This window comes from Ictalurus punctatus, chromosome 7 (assembly GCF_001660625.3).
Source record: "Ictalurus punctatus breed USDA103 chromosome 7, Coco_2.0, whole genome shotgun sequence".
Lineage (NCBI taxonomy): Eukaryota > Metazoa > Chordata > Actinopteri > Siluriformes > Ictaluridae > Ictalurus > Ictalurus punctatus.
The window spans coordinates 26,978,443-26,993,470 of record NC_030422.2 but is presented as its reverse complement, the minus strand read 5'-3'; the positions used below and the strand labels follow the sequence as shown (position 1 = coordinate 26,993,470).

Genomic DNA, 15,028 nt, shown 5'->3' with positions numbered 1-15,028 from the left:
GGCCTCTATGTGCAATAAAAACTTTATGGAAGCTAACTGGGCAGTGAGTGTTCTACTCCGTGACTGTGTAACATTACGTAAGCTGAGCAAATCAGTGGAACATCTGCTTATATCAGTAAATTGTTGGTTACTCGAAAGTGCTAATTAATAATTCAGCTGAATTTAAAAAATATATCGAGTAGTCAAGGATGAATATGAAGATTAATATTTGGTGAACAGCTGATATAGTTGGTGGGGCTCTGCCCCAGCTGCCCCTATGGATGAGCCACCACTGGACATGCACTTCTCCGTTGTTAAGTTTTTTTCCCCAGTAGTGTTAAACAGCATTGTGTAAATTTTCTCCCAAATTCAAGGTCTTCCAAAAAAAAAAGATGACATTTATTTTTTTAATAAAATCAAAATCAATTCATAAAACCAACTATTAATAACTTTATTTGCATTAATTATTAACATTCTGAATGGTCAAGTTTATATAGCACATTGTACAGTTAATTTTGGGATTATTTACAGTGGGGGAAATAAGTATTCAACATGTCAACAACGTTTGTATTAAACAACATGAAATGTAGACATTTGTCACACACAGCAAAACTACAAAGCTAAAGAAATCATAATATTCCAATCCTTAAAAAACGTATAAAGTGGAATCACAAGAAAAAACAACAACTGTACTTACTGTATTGAACATGGTAAGAAATAAGCACTAAACCTGGCTGATTATTCTAATTACTTTTCATACTTGTGCTAATTAAAATAAGCTGGGTTAGTGCATGTTGGTAGGTTAGTACTCACATACCTACCTCTGAATGCAAGCTGTCACACATCATGTTTGGAGGAGAAATGGCTCTGCATATGACCCTAAAAATACCATACCTACAGTGAAGTGGAAGCTATCTTGAAGCTGTTATTGAAAACAAAAGCTTCTCCATTAAGTATTAAATAAATTCCAGTTAGTGTGTTCAATACTTTTTCCTTGTATCATTCCACTTTATTGCACATAACTTTTTTTATGGATTGGAATATTACAATTTCTTTAGCTGTGCAGTTTTATTGAGTCAATACCAATGTCTGATTTATATTATATGTGTAAATTGATATTATTTTGTCTTCTGGGAAACATGTAAATATCTTATGTACATTCTGAAGAGCAGTACTTAATTGAAAAAGAAAAATCTTTAAACATACTAATAACAATTTACACCAATCATCCTGTTCAAAAGTCCCCCCCCCCCCATGTATCATGTTGCCTTCTTGAGCAACAGTGAACGTTTGCACCTTCTGTAATAGTTGAGTACAAATCCCTCAGTTGTCCTCAGTGTGAAAAAATGAATCTCAACTTCAAATAGCCACTGATGGAAAGGGGTCAAATATGCAGAAGATGCTGGAAAAGCAAAGAATTTGCAGGACCTCAAGGATTTTCTGAGGAACAGTGGGCAGTTTACCTGCTCAGGACAAACAAGGGGCTCCTGAACTATCACAAAATATAAAAACAGTCGTGGATAATCCAGGTAACGACACGCAGTATTAAGAATCCAGCGTGTGTAAACGTTTGAACTGCTTGATTTTTGTGTAAATTTGGTCATTGTGTCTTGTGCACTATACTTTTTTTTTTTTTCCTTTCTATAAATTAACATTTTGCAGATTCTGCAAGGGGTATGTAAATTTATGACCTCAACTGTATTATGTTCCTAAGAGGAGACACAGACTCCTACTTGAAGACTAAATGAAAGCAGGGCATAGGTATTAAAATAGAAAATAGTAACAATCTGAAGTCTTTTGGTGTTGCTGTAATAATGGCAGTAGCCTTTCTATAGCACAGAGAGCTTCATTTGTCATTGAGTGCATTACACATTTTCAGATTCCTACAGGACTATTGCCAGACTGAAAATAATATATTTTGCATGATATTTAATTAAAATGAGTGTATAGGATCAATGCATCAATGTACAGTGGTGGATACTATTAATATCCTGGCCTCTAAAGTATATGCATTAGGATTGTACCTGATACTTAAGCTGAAATAAACATGACATTAGAAAATAAGGCAAATCTGTATAACACAGCTTATAAGATTGTATGAACATATGAACGAAAGGAGAGTACACACACAATAATTGACAAGGAAAGTAAGATTTGTTGATGTCTTTACAGTTTAGCAAACTTGCTGGTATGGTGAGGAAGAAGTAGAGCTGATCTTTGCATGTTGAGGAAGTGTCACTTTAGCGTAAATAGTCTGTGTAGACAGGAATGGGGATAAAAAAATACCACAATGTTTAAAGAATACTTCGACCTGCAGACTGTCTGCAATGTACTTAAAGCATTCAAGAAAAGTACATTTAGACCAATTATTAGAAATCCTAATATTAAAATATTACTCCCAAAAACATTAACATGTTTATGAAATACTTAAGAGAATACTGTAATAGAAATATAATACATATATGTTTTACTGTCAGCCTTTTAAGTATCTTTTAAGTGGTCTTTATTGCACATGGTATTTAAAAATAAAAAAAAAGGGCTCTGTTCTCATCAAATCACAAATCGAAGCAATTGCAAATGTGTTTATTGTAAAAAAAAAAAAAAAAAATTCTAAGTGAGATTTTATTGAGGTATTCAGTATGACCTTTCCTACTGTAAAGTGCAGTGATGTGATATCATGTCAATAGTACATAACCTAGTTGTGTGTTCCAGGTTGCTGTTTGACCAATAATTTAGTTCCACAACCTAAAACATGTTGCTTTAAGCAAAGCTGTGAATGTAACTGTATAAGCTCATACTTGACAGCTCCTACCATTTCTGGGGTCACTCTGAGGTCATCCACCGTTTCGTAAACCGTCATTCCATTAATAACACTTTCTGACCGATGCTGTAGTGTAGAGGGAAGCTCATTTTACACAGACGCCATATAAAGCCAATCTGGATTTTATATATTTCCTTTCAGAATAAATTCAATTTAGAAGGGCTCTAAACTAAATACATATAACTAAATACACATTCTATTATCCAAGAGAATCTTTGTATAAAAAAAGAAATCCAAACATACCTGACACTAATAAAGTGAACAAAATAATAAGATATGAAACAAAGAAATAGTCAAAAGTATCATACGTACATTTTTCTGAGCTGTGACTTGAGTATTGACGTCTGCATACACTGTTGTTCCACTGTCTTCAACACTGCCACCTGTCAGCAAGATTATAAAAATATGTTAGATAAATAGCTAAAAACAGTTATACCGTGCATCCAGAAAGTATTCACAGCGCTTCACTTTTTCCACATTTTGTTATGTTACAACCTTATTCCAAAATGGATTAAATTCATTATTTTCCTCAAAATTCTACAAACAATACCCCATAATGTCAATGTGAAAGATGTTTGTTTGAAATCTTTGCAAATTTACTAAAAATAAAAAAACAAAAAAAGCACATTTACATAAGTATTCACAGCCTTTGCCATGACACTCAAAATTGAGCTCAGGTGCATCCTGTTTCCACTGATCATCCTTGAGATGTTTCTACAACTTGATTGGAGTCCACCTGTGGTAAATTCAGTTGATTGGACATGATTTGTAATGGCACACACCTGTCTATATAAGGTCCCACAGTTAACAATGCATGTCAGAGCACAAACCAGGCCATGAAGTCCAAGGAATTGTCTGGAGACCTCCGAGACAGGATTGTATTGAGGCACAGATCTGGGGAAGGGTACAGAAACATTTCTGCAGCATTGAAGGTCCCAATGAGCACAGTGGCCTCCATCATCCATAAATGGAAGAAGTTTGGAACCACCAGGACTCTTCTTAGAGCTGGCCAACCGGCCAAACTGAGCGATCGGGCGAGAAGGGCCTTAGTTAGGGAGGTGACCAAAAACCCAATGGTCACTCTGACAGAGCTCCAGCATGTCTCTGTGGAGAGAGGAGAACCTTCCAGAAGAACAACCGTCTCTGCAGCACTCCACCAATCAGACCTGAATTGTAGAGTGGCCAGACGAAGCCACTCCTCAGTAAAAGGCACATGACAGATCACCTGGAGTTTGCCAAAAGGCAACTGAAGGACTCTCAATCCATGAGAAACGAAAGAGCACTCTGGACCTCAGACTGGGGCGAAGGTTCATCTTCCAACAGGACAATGACCCTAAGCACACAGCCAAGATAAGAAAGGAGTGGCTACAGGACAACTCTGTGAATGTCCTTCAGTGGCCCAGCCAGAGCCCAGACTTGAACCTGATTGAACATCTCTGGAGAGATCTGAAAATGGCTGTGCACCGACGCTCCCCATCCAACCTGATGGAGCTTGAGAGGTCCTGCAAAGAAGAATGGGAGAAACTGCCCAAAAATAGGTCTGCCAAATTTGTAGCATCATACTCAAAAAGACTGGAAGTTGTAATTGGTGCCAAAGGTGCTTCAACAAAGTATTGAGCAAAGGCTGTGAATACTTATGTACATGTGCTTTTTTTGTTGTTTTTTATTTTTAATAAATTTGCAAAGATTTCAAACAAACTTCTTTCATGTTGTCATTATGGGGTCTTGTTTGTAGAATTTTGAGGAAAATAATCATTATTTAATCCATTTTGGAATAAGGCTGTAACATAACAAAATGTGGAAAAAGTGAAGCGCCGTGAATACTTTCCGGATGCACTGTAAATACGATTTATTGTGTATTTATCTTTTTAAGCTGGTGGAAATTTTTCAGTTGTCCAGATAATATACTACTCTCACGCTGTGATGGTAGTATATTATTGTCATATTGTAGAGCGTTTGTATAAAGTGTTTGTATATTTGTGTTAATCAGAAATTAACACACCTTTGTGAGATCTCCAACAGCAGCACAGAGCAGCAATAAAAGCGATAAGCAAAAGGGCAGCAGCTACTCCTGCTATTACAATCCACTGTGGTATGCCTTCTGCAAACACTTCATAAAGTAATTGATTATGAAATTTCTGCAAATAAAAAGTCTCTCACAGCAATATCATAGTTCACATGTATTATAAAAAGGGCTTTGATCACATTAATGACGCACTAGTCAATGCTAATGTTATTCTCAGATGGTATTCTACTTTTGACAGACTACACACACACACACACACATGCAGTGGTTGGGATGCCAGCAGGGCCGTAGCTAGGGAGTTCTGGGCACCTGAAAAAAATATTGTTTTGGGCCCCCACTGCCCTACACCCATATCATATACGGTATAAGGCATGGGCATGGAGACCCACACCTACAAATTATTTTAAAAGTTTAATATCATATCACTTTGACACAGTCTACTGTAACAGAACATAGTAATCTTGTTGCAAACACTTTTATTTCAAAAGTTAAATGTTTATATAAATATTACATTAAAACAATTGCATTAAGTCATTAATAACTTCTTATGAAACACTGTTTAAAGTCCTCAAGCAATTATTCAAGACAAACTAATTAAATAATAACAAAAGACAAGAAATTATGCAATAGTAAAATTTAAAAAGTACCAGCAAAATAATGAAAAAGTCTTTCCAGTCAGTCTGGCCCAGTCAGCTGATGTAAACATTCAGACATCGAAAAGAATGCAGTCAAATGTAAAATAAAACCATTAAAAACACTCATTATCTTCATTCATTAAGATAATATGCTACTGCATACTCCATTATTAAATAAAGCTAATAAATGTATCCGTCCACGTGAAGCGAGTTGTATTCGCGTTTTCTTGACGTTATTGTTATCTTAAAATATACCACATCAGCAGTTGGGAGGTCTGTAATCCTTGTTACCAGCATATCCATTTTTTCGCATGTGTTATTCAAACCTACTCTATAATAGTGCAAAAAGACTGGAACTTTGACAGCATAATCGTTCAGTCAGTGCATGTCAGTACAGTAAAGAGAAAATTATGTGACAGTACTGGCAGGGGGCAGCTCTTATTAGGTGTCCTATTCATGCAAAAGTAAATTGGGCAGCAAAATGATCAGGGCATGGCATGCCATCACATTGACATCCCTACAATGCACTAACCTATCTTGTTAAAGAAGGTATTGATAGACTGGGATCCAGCAATTCTCCTGGATTCCCTGTCCTTCTTTTCATTACATTTCTGGTACCCAGATTTATGTTTTTTCCCCCCGACATCACTCAGTCTCTTGTTCTTCTATTGTAACTTTACTTCTAACTTCAACTGTTCTCCGAGCAGCTTCAACTCTCATTGGTGATGTTCACTAGCTGGGGTAGGACTTTCAATTTTTATTGAGTCCCTCTGTTGTTTGCCATTGGCTGATTTGAAAAAAAAAATCAATAACCATCAGATGAAACTTTTTTTTGCTATATATATACAGTATCTGACAAAAGTGAGTACACCCCTCACATTTTTGTAAATATTTGATTATACCTTTTCATGTGACAATACTGAAGAAATGACACTTTGCTACAATGTAAAGTAGTGAGTTTACAGCTTGTGTAACAGTGTAAATTTGCTGTCCCCTCAAAATAACTCAACACACAGCCATTAATGTCTAAACCACTGGCAACAAAAGTGAGTACACCCCTAAATGAAAATGTCCAAATTGGGCCCAATTAGCAGTTTTCCCTCCTCGGTGTCATGTGACATGTTAGTGTTACAAGGTCTCAGGTGTGAATGAGGAGCAGGTGTCATCGCTCTCACACTCCCTCATACTGGTCACTGGAAGTTCAACATGGCACCTCATGGCAAAGAACTCTCTGAGGATCTGAAAAAAAGAATTGTGGCTCTACATAAAGATGGCCTAGGCTATAAGAAGATTGCCAAGACCCCGACACTGAGCTGCAGCATGGTGGCCAAGACCATACAGCGGTTTAACAGGACAGGTTCCACTCAGAACAGGCCTCGCCATGGTCGACCAAAGAAGTTGAGTGCACGTGCTCAGTGCCATATCCAGAGATTGTGTTTGGGAAATAGATGTATGAGTGCTGCCAACATTGCTGCAGAGGTTGAAGGAGTGGGGGGGTCAGCCTGTCAGTGCTCAGACCATTCGCCACACACTGCATCAAATTGGTCCAAGATAAGCTTATTTGGTTCAGATGGTGTCAAGCGTGTGTGGCGGCAACCAGGTGAGGAGTACAAAGACAAGTGTGTCTTGCCTACAGTCAAGCATGGTGGTGGGAGTGTCATGGTCTGGGGCTGCATGAGTTCTGCCGGCACTGGGGAGCTACAGTTCATTGAGGGAACCATGAATGCCAACATGTACTGTGACATACTGAAGCAGAGCATGATCATAGCAGGTATTCCAGCATGATAACGACCCCAAACACACCTCCAAGATGACCACTGCCTTGCTAAGGAAGCTGAGGGTGAAGGTGATGGACTGGCCAAGCATGTCTCCAGACCTAAACCCTATTGAGCATCTGTGGGGCATCCTCAAACGGGAGGTGGAGGAGCACAAGGTCTCTAACATCCACCAGCTCCATGATGTCCTCATGGAGGAGTGGAAGAGGACTCCAGTGGCAACCTGTGAAGCTCTGGTGAAGTCCATGCCCAAGAGGGTTAAGGCAGTGGTGGAAAATAATGGTGGCCACTAAATATTGACACTTTGGGCCCAATTTGGACACTTTTTTTTTCACTTTGGTGTACTCACTTTTGTTGCCAGCATTTCGACATTAATGGCTGTGTATTGAGTTATTTTGAGGGGACAGCAAATTTACACTGTTACACAAGCTGTACACTCACTACTTTACATTGTAACAAAGTGTCATTTCTTCAGTGTTGTCATATGAAAAGATATAATCAAATATTTACAAAATGTGAGGGGTGTACTCACTTTTGTGAGATACTGTATATTATATTATATAATATAGCATTTTACTGCCATACAATCTCCTTCCACTGTGCATTTGACACACAGCTGCATGATGTACACATTCATAAAACTAGCAGTTAAAACAGTTCTCTATTCCTTTAAGATACGCAAGTGCATAAGTCTATGTATTACACACACGCATTCACACCTTTTTGCGTATGAATAAGAATAATTACTAAGAGTTTCTATGTATGCATCGGGCACAAGGCGGGGTACACCCTGGTGGGCCAGAGTGCCAGTCCATCGCAGGGCACAATCACATACACACTTACACACCCGTTCATACACTACGGACACTTTAGACACGCCAATCAGCCTACCATGCACGTCTTTGGACTGGGGGAGGAAACCGGAGTACCCGGAGGAAACCCCCGCAGCACGTGGAGAACATGCAAACTCCGCACACGCATGGCCCCGGCAGGAATCGAACCCAGGACCTGTGAGGCGAACGTGCTAACAACTAAGCCACCATGCGCCCCATGAAAAATTCAATAGTGAATAATTCACATAATGAGCAGTTTGTCATCACCCAACTGAACGTCAGTAAAAGACAGAAGTGTTGTAATTTTATCTTCAGTGAATGAAGTGTTATATTTTATCTTCAGTGAACGGTGGCGAGACCAATCAGACAGGGTTTATACGAAAATACGTGGAAACACTCGTGTCTTATTGGCTGACAGATCTCAATTCTGACAAACACTAGCTCACACAGTCAGGGAAAAATGGATATACACAGATTTTTATTGATTTCTTTTTAACCAGTAAATGGGTTTAAACTGAAACGCTAATATTCTCTGATGCTGAGCAGGATGACAAGGTGTGTAAATGTCTATATGAGTTCCAAGTTACGTGAACATTATATGAGCACAGTATAAGGAAAGATAATATACTTTGCCTGGCAATGTAGCAGCTAAATCCATACACTGACTACGTTTACATGGACAGCAGTAATCCAATTATTGACCTTATTCTGAATAAGACAATATTCTGATTAAGGTGTTTACATGCGTTACTTTTAGAATACTCCTTTCATGTTCCCATTTTACATGTTATAGAACATAGTTCGATTAACAGCACAAGTCATTACGTCACCGGGCCACGCAGTCCGACACTCCTTCCAGAATTTCATGTAGTGACATACAGTTGGTCTTCGTTATGGTACCGTATACAGTTTTTGGTGTTTTTATTTAAAATTTTTACAAACGCTTCAAGTGTGGTTAATTATTTGTCATGCTGTACGTGCAAATAGACGACTGCTTGAAGCCGTGGGCTGCGTCCCAAACCGTTTACTTACCTACCATGTAGTAGCTAAAATACAGGTATTTTGCCTATTATAGGCCTATAGTAGGTAAGTACATGGTTTCGGACGCAACCGTGCTCTCTTGTTTGCCGTAAAACGTGTAAACTCACAGGACGTTAAAAATGTGATTAAGGTGTTTACATGTCTGTAATACACATTGATAATGTGAATAAAACAGGAATACTCCACATGTCTTAATACGATTTGTGTTTACTTCCGAGTATGACCTTAATCGGATTAAGGTAATTAAAAATGGCTGTTTACATGATAGTTTCGTAATCAGAGTATTGTCTTAATTGGGTTAATATTGGATTATTGTTGTCCATGTAAACATGCTGAATGATAGCTTAGTTAGCTTAACTTGGGTAGCGACACCAATCTAGAATAGTCTTGTATCAGATACCCAAAAAGTTTTATATTTTATTGGTTTGGTAGTCCTGAAAACAGTGATAACACCCAAGGCAAGTTTTATGATAAATACGAATTTTTGTCTGATCATGTCATACAGTGATATGTAATTTATCACAGCTTCCATAAAAAAAATAAATAAAAAAAACACTTTAGGCTACTGGGTAAGCTGAGAATGTTGAGTTGGAGGACTGACCATCATTTTTCTCAATTAAACATCCTACCTGTACCATTGAGGCGGGAATTGTGGTTCATATCAAGTAGGTCCATCAGCAAGGTTTTTTCCAAACAGATTATGAACATTTACTCATTCACTTTGAATAGTTTTCAACTCTCATTCATGAAACTCTGGGAACGTTGAGAAAACATTATGGGAACGTTAAGAAAACATGAGTAGAACATTAAGAGAACATTAGGGGAATGTTCTGCAAACCTAAAAATATCTTTCTATTTCCATAAAGAAGCAAACCTTAAAAGTGTATGTCCTGGGAACCAAAAATTGCTAGCTGGGAAGAGATTTAAAAAGAAGGCTATAGAAGGCTTTCCTGTGGGGTGTTATGGGGGGTGTTGGGGGTGGGGTGACTAAGAAGAATCTCGCCTAGGGTGCCAAAATGTCCGCAAACGGCCCTGGAGCCAAAATTTACATACTTTTTCACACACATGCAACATTTACACACAGGTTTTTTTCTGTTCTAAATCCTAGAATCAACCCCCGTGTCAATGTACAGACATGTTTCGTGTAATTATACCTGTTTCTTGATGTTCAGTGCTACAGCTCAGTATCTCTGTAGCTAAAATGGAGCTGACGTTGTTAGCTGCAGTGCAGTTCAGTGTAACAGCTCCTTCTGCTGGTGAAAGACTGAACTTCAGCTGAGCTCCACTTCCAGTCTTATAGCCGCTCCACAGGTAGGAGACCTTCTCAACTCCGAGCGCTGCACACTTCACATCAACATCACAGCTGTTTGTGGACAATCTCCACGTCTGATTCTTCTCAATCTGCACAGCTGTTATGGGAACTGAAAAAAAAAAGATGATCAAAATCCAATCAATGCTACAACGAAATCTCAGCTAACAGAGACTTTCCAGAATGTTCAGTATCATATCTGTCAGCTTTTAAGAAGGTTAGGCTTTAAGGTTACAAAAATAACATTTCCTCCAGACTTTCTAAGGTGCTGCTCACACAATGTTCCTACTTAAACAAAAACTAATATCATAGAAACATTTTTGTTATTGTTCCCACAATGTTGTTGTAGGTAAACAAATTCAATTTGTAGGAAGCAAAAGTTTCTAAAGCTGTGGACATGTTTAGAGATTAAAATATTCATAATGGATACAATAACAACAACAACAATAATAATAATAATAATAATAATAATAATAATAATAATAATAATTATTATTATTATTATTATATAGGTATATTTATAGTAATCCTACTCACTTTGAATATAAACTGTAAACATCTGTGTTGGATACTGTCTTTCAGTTCCATCTACAACTACTGAGAATATCCCAGAGTCTTGGGGTTGAAGATCTTGTACAGTTATTCCAACTTTATCATTATCCTCCTTTAGCCGTTCAGTGAACTGGGAATTCTGGTGTGAGTACTGCTTCTGAGAATACCCAGCAAACTGTTTCTCATTGAACTTCCACCTGACTGATGACACTGATTGTTTTGAATAGTTCAGTGTTAGATCCAGGGAGCTTCCAGTAGCTCTGTACACCTTCACTGTGTTTGTATCAGCTAAAACAACAAACACACCTGCAGCAGGGCAAAATACAACAAACTTCATGATTCATGTCAGAATATTTTTCAATTGTATGAAGTGAAAGATTGTAGAGCTTCATCTGCAGACTTCAGACTGAAGCCCTCATCTAAACCACTATACCAATAAAAACAAGAACTAAAAAGGCAAAAAAAAGAAAAGGAAAAAAAAAAGCATTTCTCAAGCACTAAGCCTTTCTAAGAGTATTTGAAGGAAATTATCAGGTTAACACAAGTGTGTGTGTAACATTTTATACATTTGTAAATGCTAAATGATATTTACATTGTCTGTGTGTCTATTGTCTACAGACTAGGGACCCTTGGCCCAGCCCAGTAGGAGCAACAGGAAAAAGACATTAGTACATATATTGTGGCGACAGGCCGGTAGCCGGCGCACAGGAAACAAAGCTCTCTCCTCCCGCGACTGCCGCAGTGGCACAGAAGAGACAGTTCAGCTTCAGTGCGACCAAATGTTTTGGACAGCCAGAGAGCACGTGGTGGCTGGGCGGGGCCGCCGACACACCCACGGCTCGTGAATGGTGCTCCGTGCGAAAGAATTCCACCATCCAGCAAGCGAGGGGAGAGTATAAAAGGGCGATACTCCACTCGCAGAAGAAGAGAAGTATCTCCAAACACGTTCGCGAATATCTGGTAGTTTTGCTGATGCGTGCACGTCTGCTAACCGCTGCTGTGATTTTTCTGATTTAAGGCGACGGCTCCGACGCACACAGCTCCGACGCACACAGCTCTGACGCAAGTGACGGCTCAGCCCCGCCCCCCTTGGCTGTAATCGCCAACGGCTGAGACCCTCACCGGCCGATCGCCCTTCAACCCACACACACCCTCACGCGCAACCGCCCCGCACACCGAGTGACTTGAATAAAATCCCCCATAACACGGAAACAGCCTCCTGTGTATCTGTGCTCCGCCCACCGCTGGCTAAAATCGCTACACTGGTGGAGGATGCAGGCACGAGCACAGACCCACCCATCTTTTAAAAAAAAAAGTTATTCCCCCCCCCCCCCCCCCCTCTCCATTTTCCCTCTCCCCTTGCGTTGCAGGTGAAACACCTAAAGGCGTCGGTCTACCACCCACAAATGGATGGGCTGGTCGAACGGTTCAACCGAACCTTAAAGCAGATGTTGCGCCGGGTGGTAGATGAGGAAGGGAGGAACTGGGACCTCCTCCTGCCATACGCCCTCTTCGCCATCCAGGAGTGCCCCCAGGCATCTACGGGCTTCACACCCTTCGAGCTCCTCTTCGGACGTGGCACGGGAAGCCTGGGAGGAACAGCCATCCCCGTTCCGCTCGGTAATCGAGTATGTCCAAGAGATGCAGGAGAAGATCGACCAAGTGGCCCCGATCGTTCAGGAACATATGATGGCCACCCAGGAGGAACAGAAACGAGTGTACACCCACCTAGCACAACCCCGTGAGTTCCAACCTGGTGATCGGGTGCTCCTGCTAGTGCCCAGCAGCTCCTGCAAATTCCTAGCTTGGTGGCAGGGCCCATATACAGTCCTCGAGAGGAGAGGTCCCGTTAACTATCACCTGCAGCAGCCCAGTAAGCAAGCAGACGCACAAACGTACCACATAAACCTGCTGCAAAGATGGGTAGAGCCAGAGCCGATACAGTATGTGTTTGCAGCCTCAGGCACATTTCACGACCGGGGTACCTTGATCCAACTTGCTACATTTTGCAACAGTAAGGTTCCAAGTGTCTTGGGAGAACTCTTTGCTTTTACATTTACATTTATTCATTTAGCGGACGCTTTTATCCAAAGCGACTTACAAATGAGAAAATACAAGCAAAGCGATATATCAAGCAGAGAACACTGCAAGTATCGCTACCATACAAGATCCATTAATTGAATTCCAGAAGAAGAAAGTGCGTAGAGTAGAGATGTAAGCGCAATTTATTTATTTATTTATTTATTTATTTTTTAAATGAGTTGGTTAGGTGTTCATGGAAGAGATGTGTCTTTAGCTGTTTTTTGAAGATAGTGAGAGATTCTGTGGTCCGGATTGAGGTTGGAAGTTCATTCCACCACTGAGGAACAGTTAGTTTGAAGATTCTGGAAAGGGACCTTGAGCCACGCTGAGTAGGTACTACTAAGCGTAGGTCGTTAACCGATCACAGATTGCGTGAGGGAACGTAAGCCTTCAGGAGAGAGTTGAGGTAGGAGGGTGCTGTTCCAGACAAGGTCTTGTAGGTGAGCATCAAGGACTTTAATTTGATGTGTTGCTTTAATCTAGCAACGTGTATACTGCTCGTAGCAACAAGGAAGCGCAGTTACAGCTTCTATCAACAATCGGTGTTAAAACTAGTTTCAACTAAAAAATCCAGAAAGAAACACTTACCAGTAACTGTTCGCCTGGGTCAATAATCGCTTTTGCTTTTACCCATCATGAGATGTTTCTTGTGTGACACCTTGGTAATGAAAAGCCTTTTTATAGACCATCAATTTACTAACCCAGCTGATATTAATTTGTACAGATAGGGGGTATAATTACTTGTGGATTTTAGCCGGTTCCATGCCTTACTTCGCCTTGGACAACTGCTTTTTCTTAGCGTGTTCAATACTTTATTCCTGTGTCACTCCACTTTATTACACAAACCTTTTATTTATGGATTTAATGTTGTGAATTATTTATATTTTTATTTATATTTCTGGATTTCTTGAGTTAATACTGATGTCTGGTGAAAATTTCATGTGAATAACCTCATTGGAAATATATTTACTGAAAATGTTGACACGTTCCGTTCATTGCTTATTTCCACCACTGTATACACATTATATAGCTGGTAAACTGATACACATTTTTCACAGATAAGGCCTGAGGTTTCCCGAACTTATCCTTATCTTTTTCTACAGATAGAACATGATAAGAGCAGACAGTTATGTGAGAAATATGTTGAACACCTGTGGGGTCCTGTTTGCCTGTTTGTGTAGTGAGAAATGCCAAATTTACTAAATGCAAACTGAACTGAACTGTACATTTAATGTGTGTTTAATAACCCTAACAGTCCAGGATAGTTTTGTAATAAAACCTCAAACATTTTAGAATATCATTCCAGCATGACATTTTCAATTAATTAATTTATTTAATGCCTGTATGTAGCCACTTCAGTGTAATACACTTTTAAAGAACAAAATACTTCATGCAGTCATCCTCAATGTGTAGCTTGCACATTTCAGAGCATGTTAGAAGACCATGTAAAATTATTTCCCCCTGACATATGACATTACGAATAAGTAAGCTCATTTGCAGTAAATCATTTAAAATAGTTTGTGTCTCAATGTGCATTAAAATCCCATATTTATCTAAGTACATACCTTGAAGAATTCCAAACATTAGCACTCCAAAGATGGAGATATGATATCCATGAAAGTCCCACATTGCAGTTTGTGAACTACTCTTTTGTCCTGCTGCAGCTCGACTGAGACTGTAGAGTCAACACTAGACACAAAAAGATCAAGTCCAAGACACCAGAAACACTTCCTCACTCACTGAGAGTCTGAGGTCTCTTAATCTAGAAATGTTTTCTGTGGGTGGGGGTAAACAGAAAAAAGTGCACCTACAGTGTTTTTAAAAAAAAAAAAAAAAAAAAAAAAATATATATATATATATATATATATATATATATATATATATATATATATATATATATGTGTGTGTGTGTATATATGTGTGTGTATGTATATCTATGTATGTATGTATATATATATATATATATATATATATA

The 15,028-nt window shown here is 39.1% G+C and overlaps 1 protein-coding gene across 3 annotated transcripts; it reads right to left on the bottom strand.

The window, feature by feature from the left end:
- Positions 1-405: 405 nt before the first annotated feature.
- LOC108261139 (SLAM family member 8) lies at positions 406-14,787 on the bottom strand. 3 transcript variants are annotated; one of them, XM_017462020.1, is made up of 7 exons: positions 14,619-14,787; positions 10,957-11,277; positions 10,265-10,531; positions 4,803-4,910; positions 3,113-3,183; positions 2,792-2,866; positions 406-2,233 (listed from the first exon to the last, which is right to left on the bottom strand). In XM_017462020.1, the coding sequence occupies exons 1-7, from the start codon at positions 14,680-14,682 to the stop codon at positions 2,153-2,155; spliced, it is 987 nt and encodes a 328-aa protein (XP_017317509.1). In that variant the 5' UTR covers positions 14,683-14,787; the 3' UTR covers positions 406-2,152. The 3 variants fall into 3 exon arrangements, with proteins under 3 accessions (XP_017317509.1, XP_053537516.1, XP_047009653.1); XM_053681541.1 differs by lacking the exon at positions 14,619-14,787 and adding an exon at positions 11,564-11,734; XM_047153697.2 differs by lacking the exon at positions 10,957-11,277 and having other exon boundaries at positions 14,619-14,767.
- Positions 14,788-15,028: the final 241 nt, after the last annotated feature.

Excerpts from the sequence above, each read along its gene's own strand:
- LOC108261139 (XM_017462020.1), bottom strand. The coding sequence starts at position 14,682 with ATGTGGGACTTTCATGGATATCATATCTCCATCTTTGGAGTGCTAATG. Across the intron at positions 10,532-10,956 it reads GTTTACAGTTTATATTCAAA|TTCCCATAACAGCTGTGCAG; the intron begins GTGAGTAGGATT and ends TTTTTTTTTCAG. Across the intron at positions 2,867-3,112 it reads AAGTCACAGCTCAGAAAAAT|CATCGGTCAGAAAGTGTTAT; the intron begins GTACGTATGATA and ends TCTACACTACAG.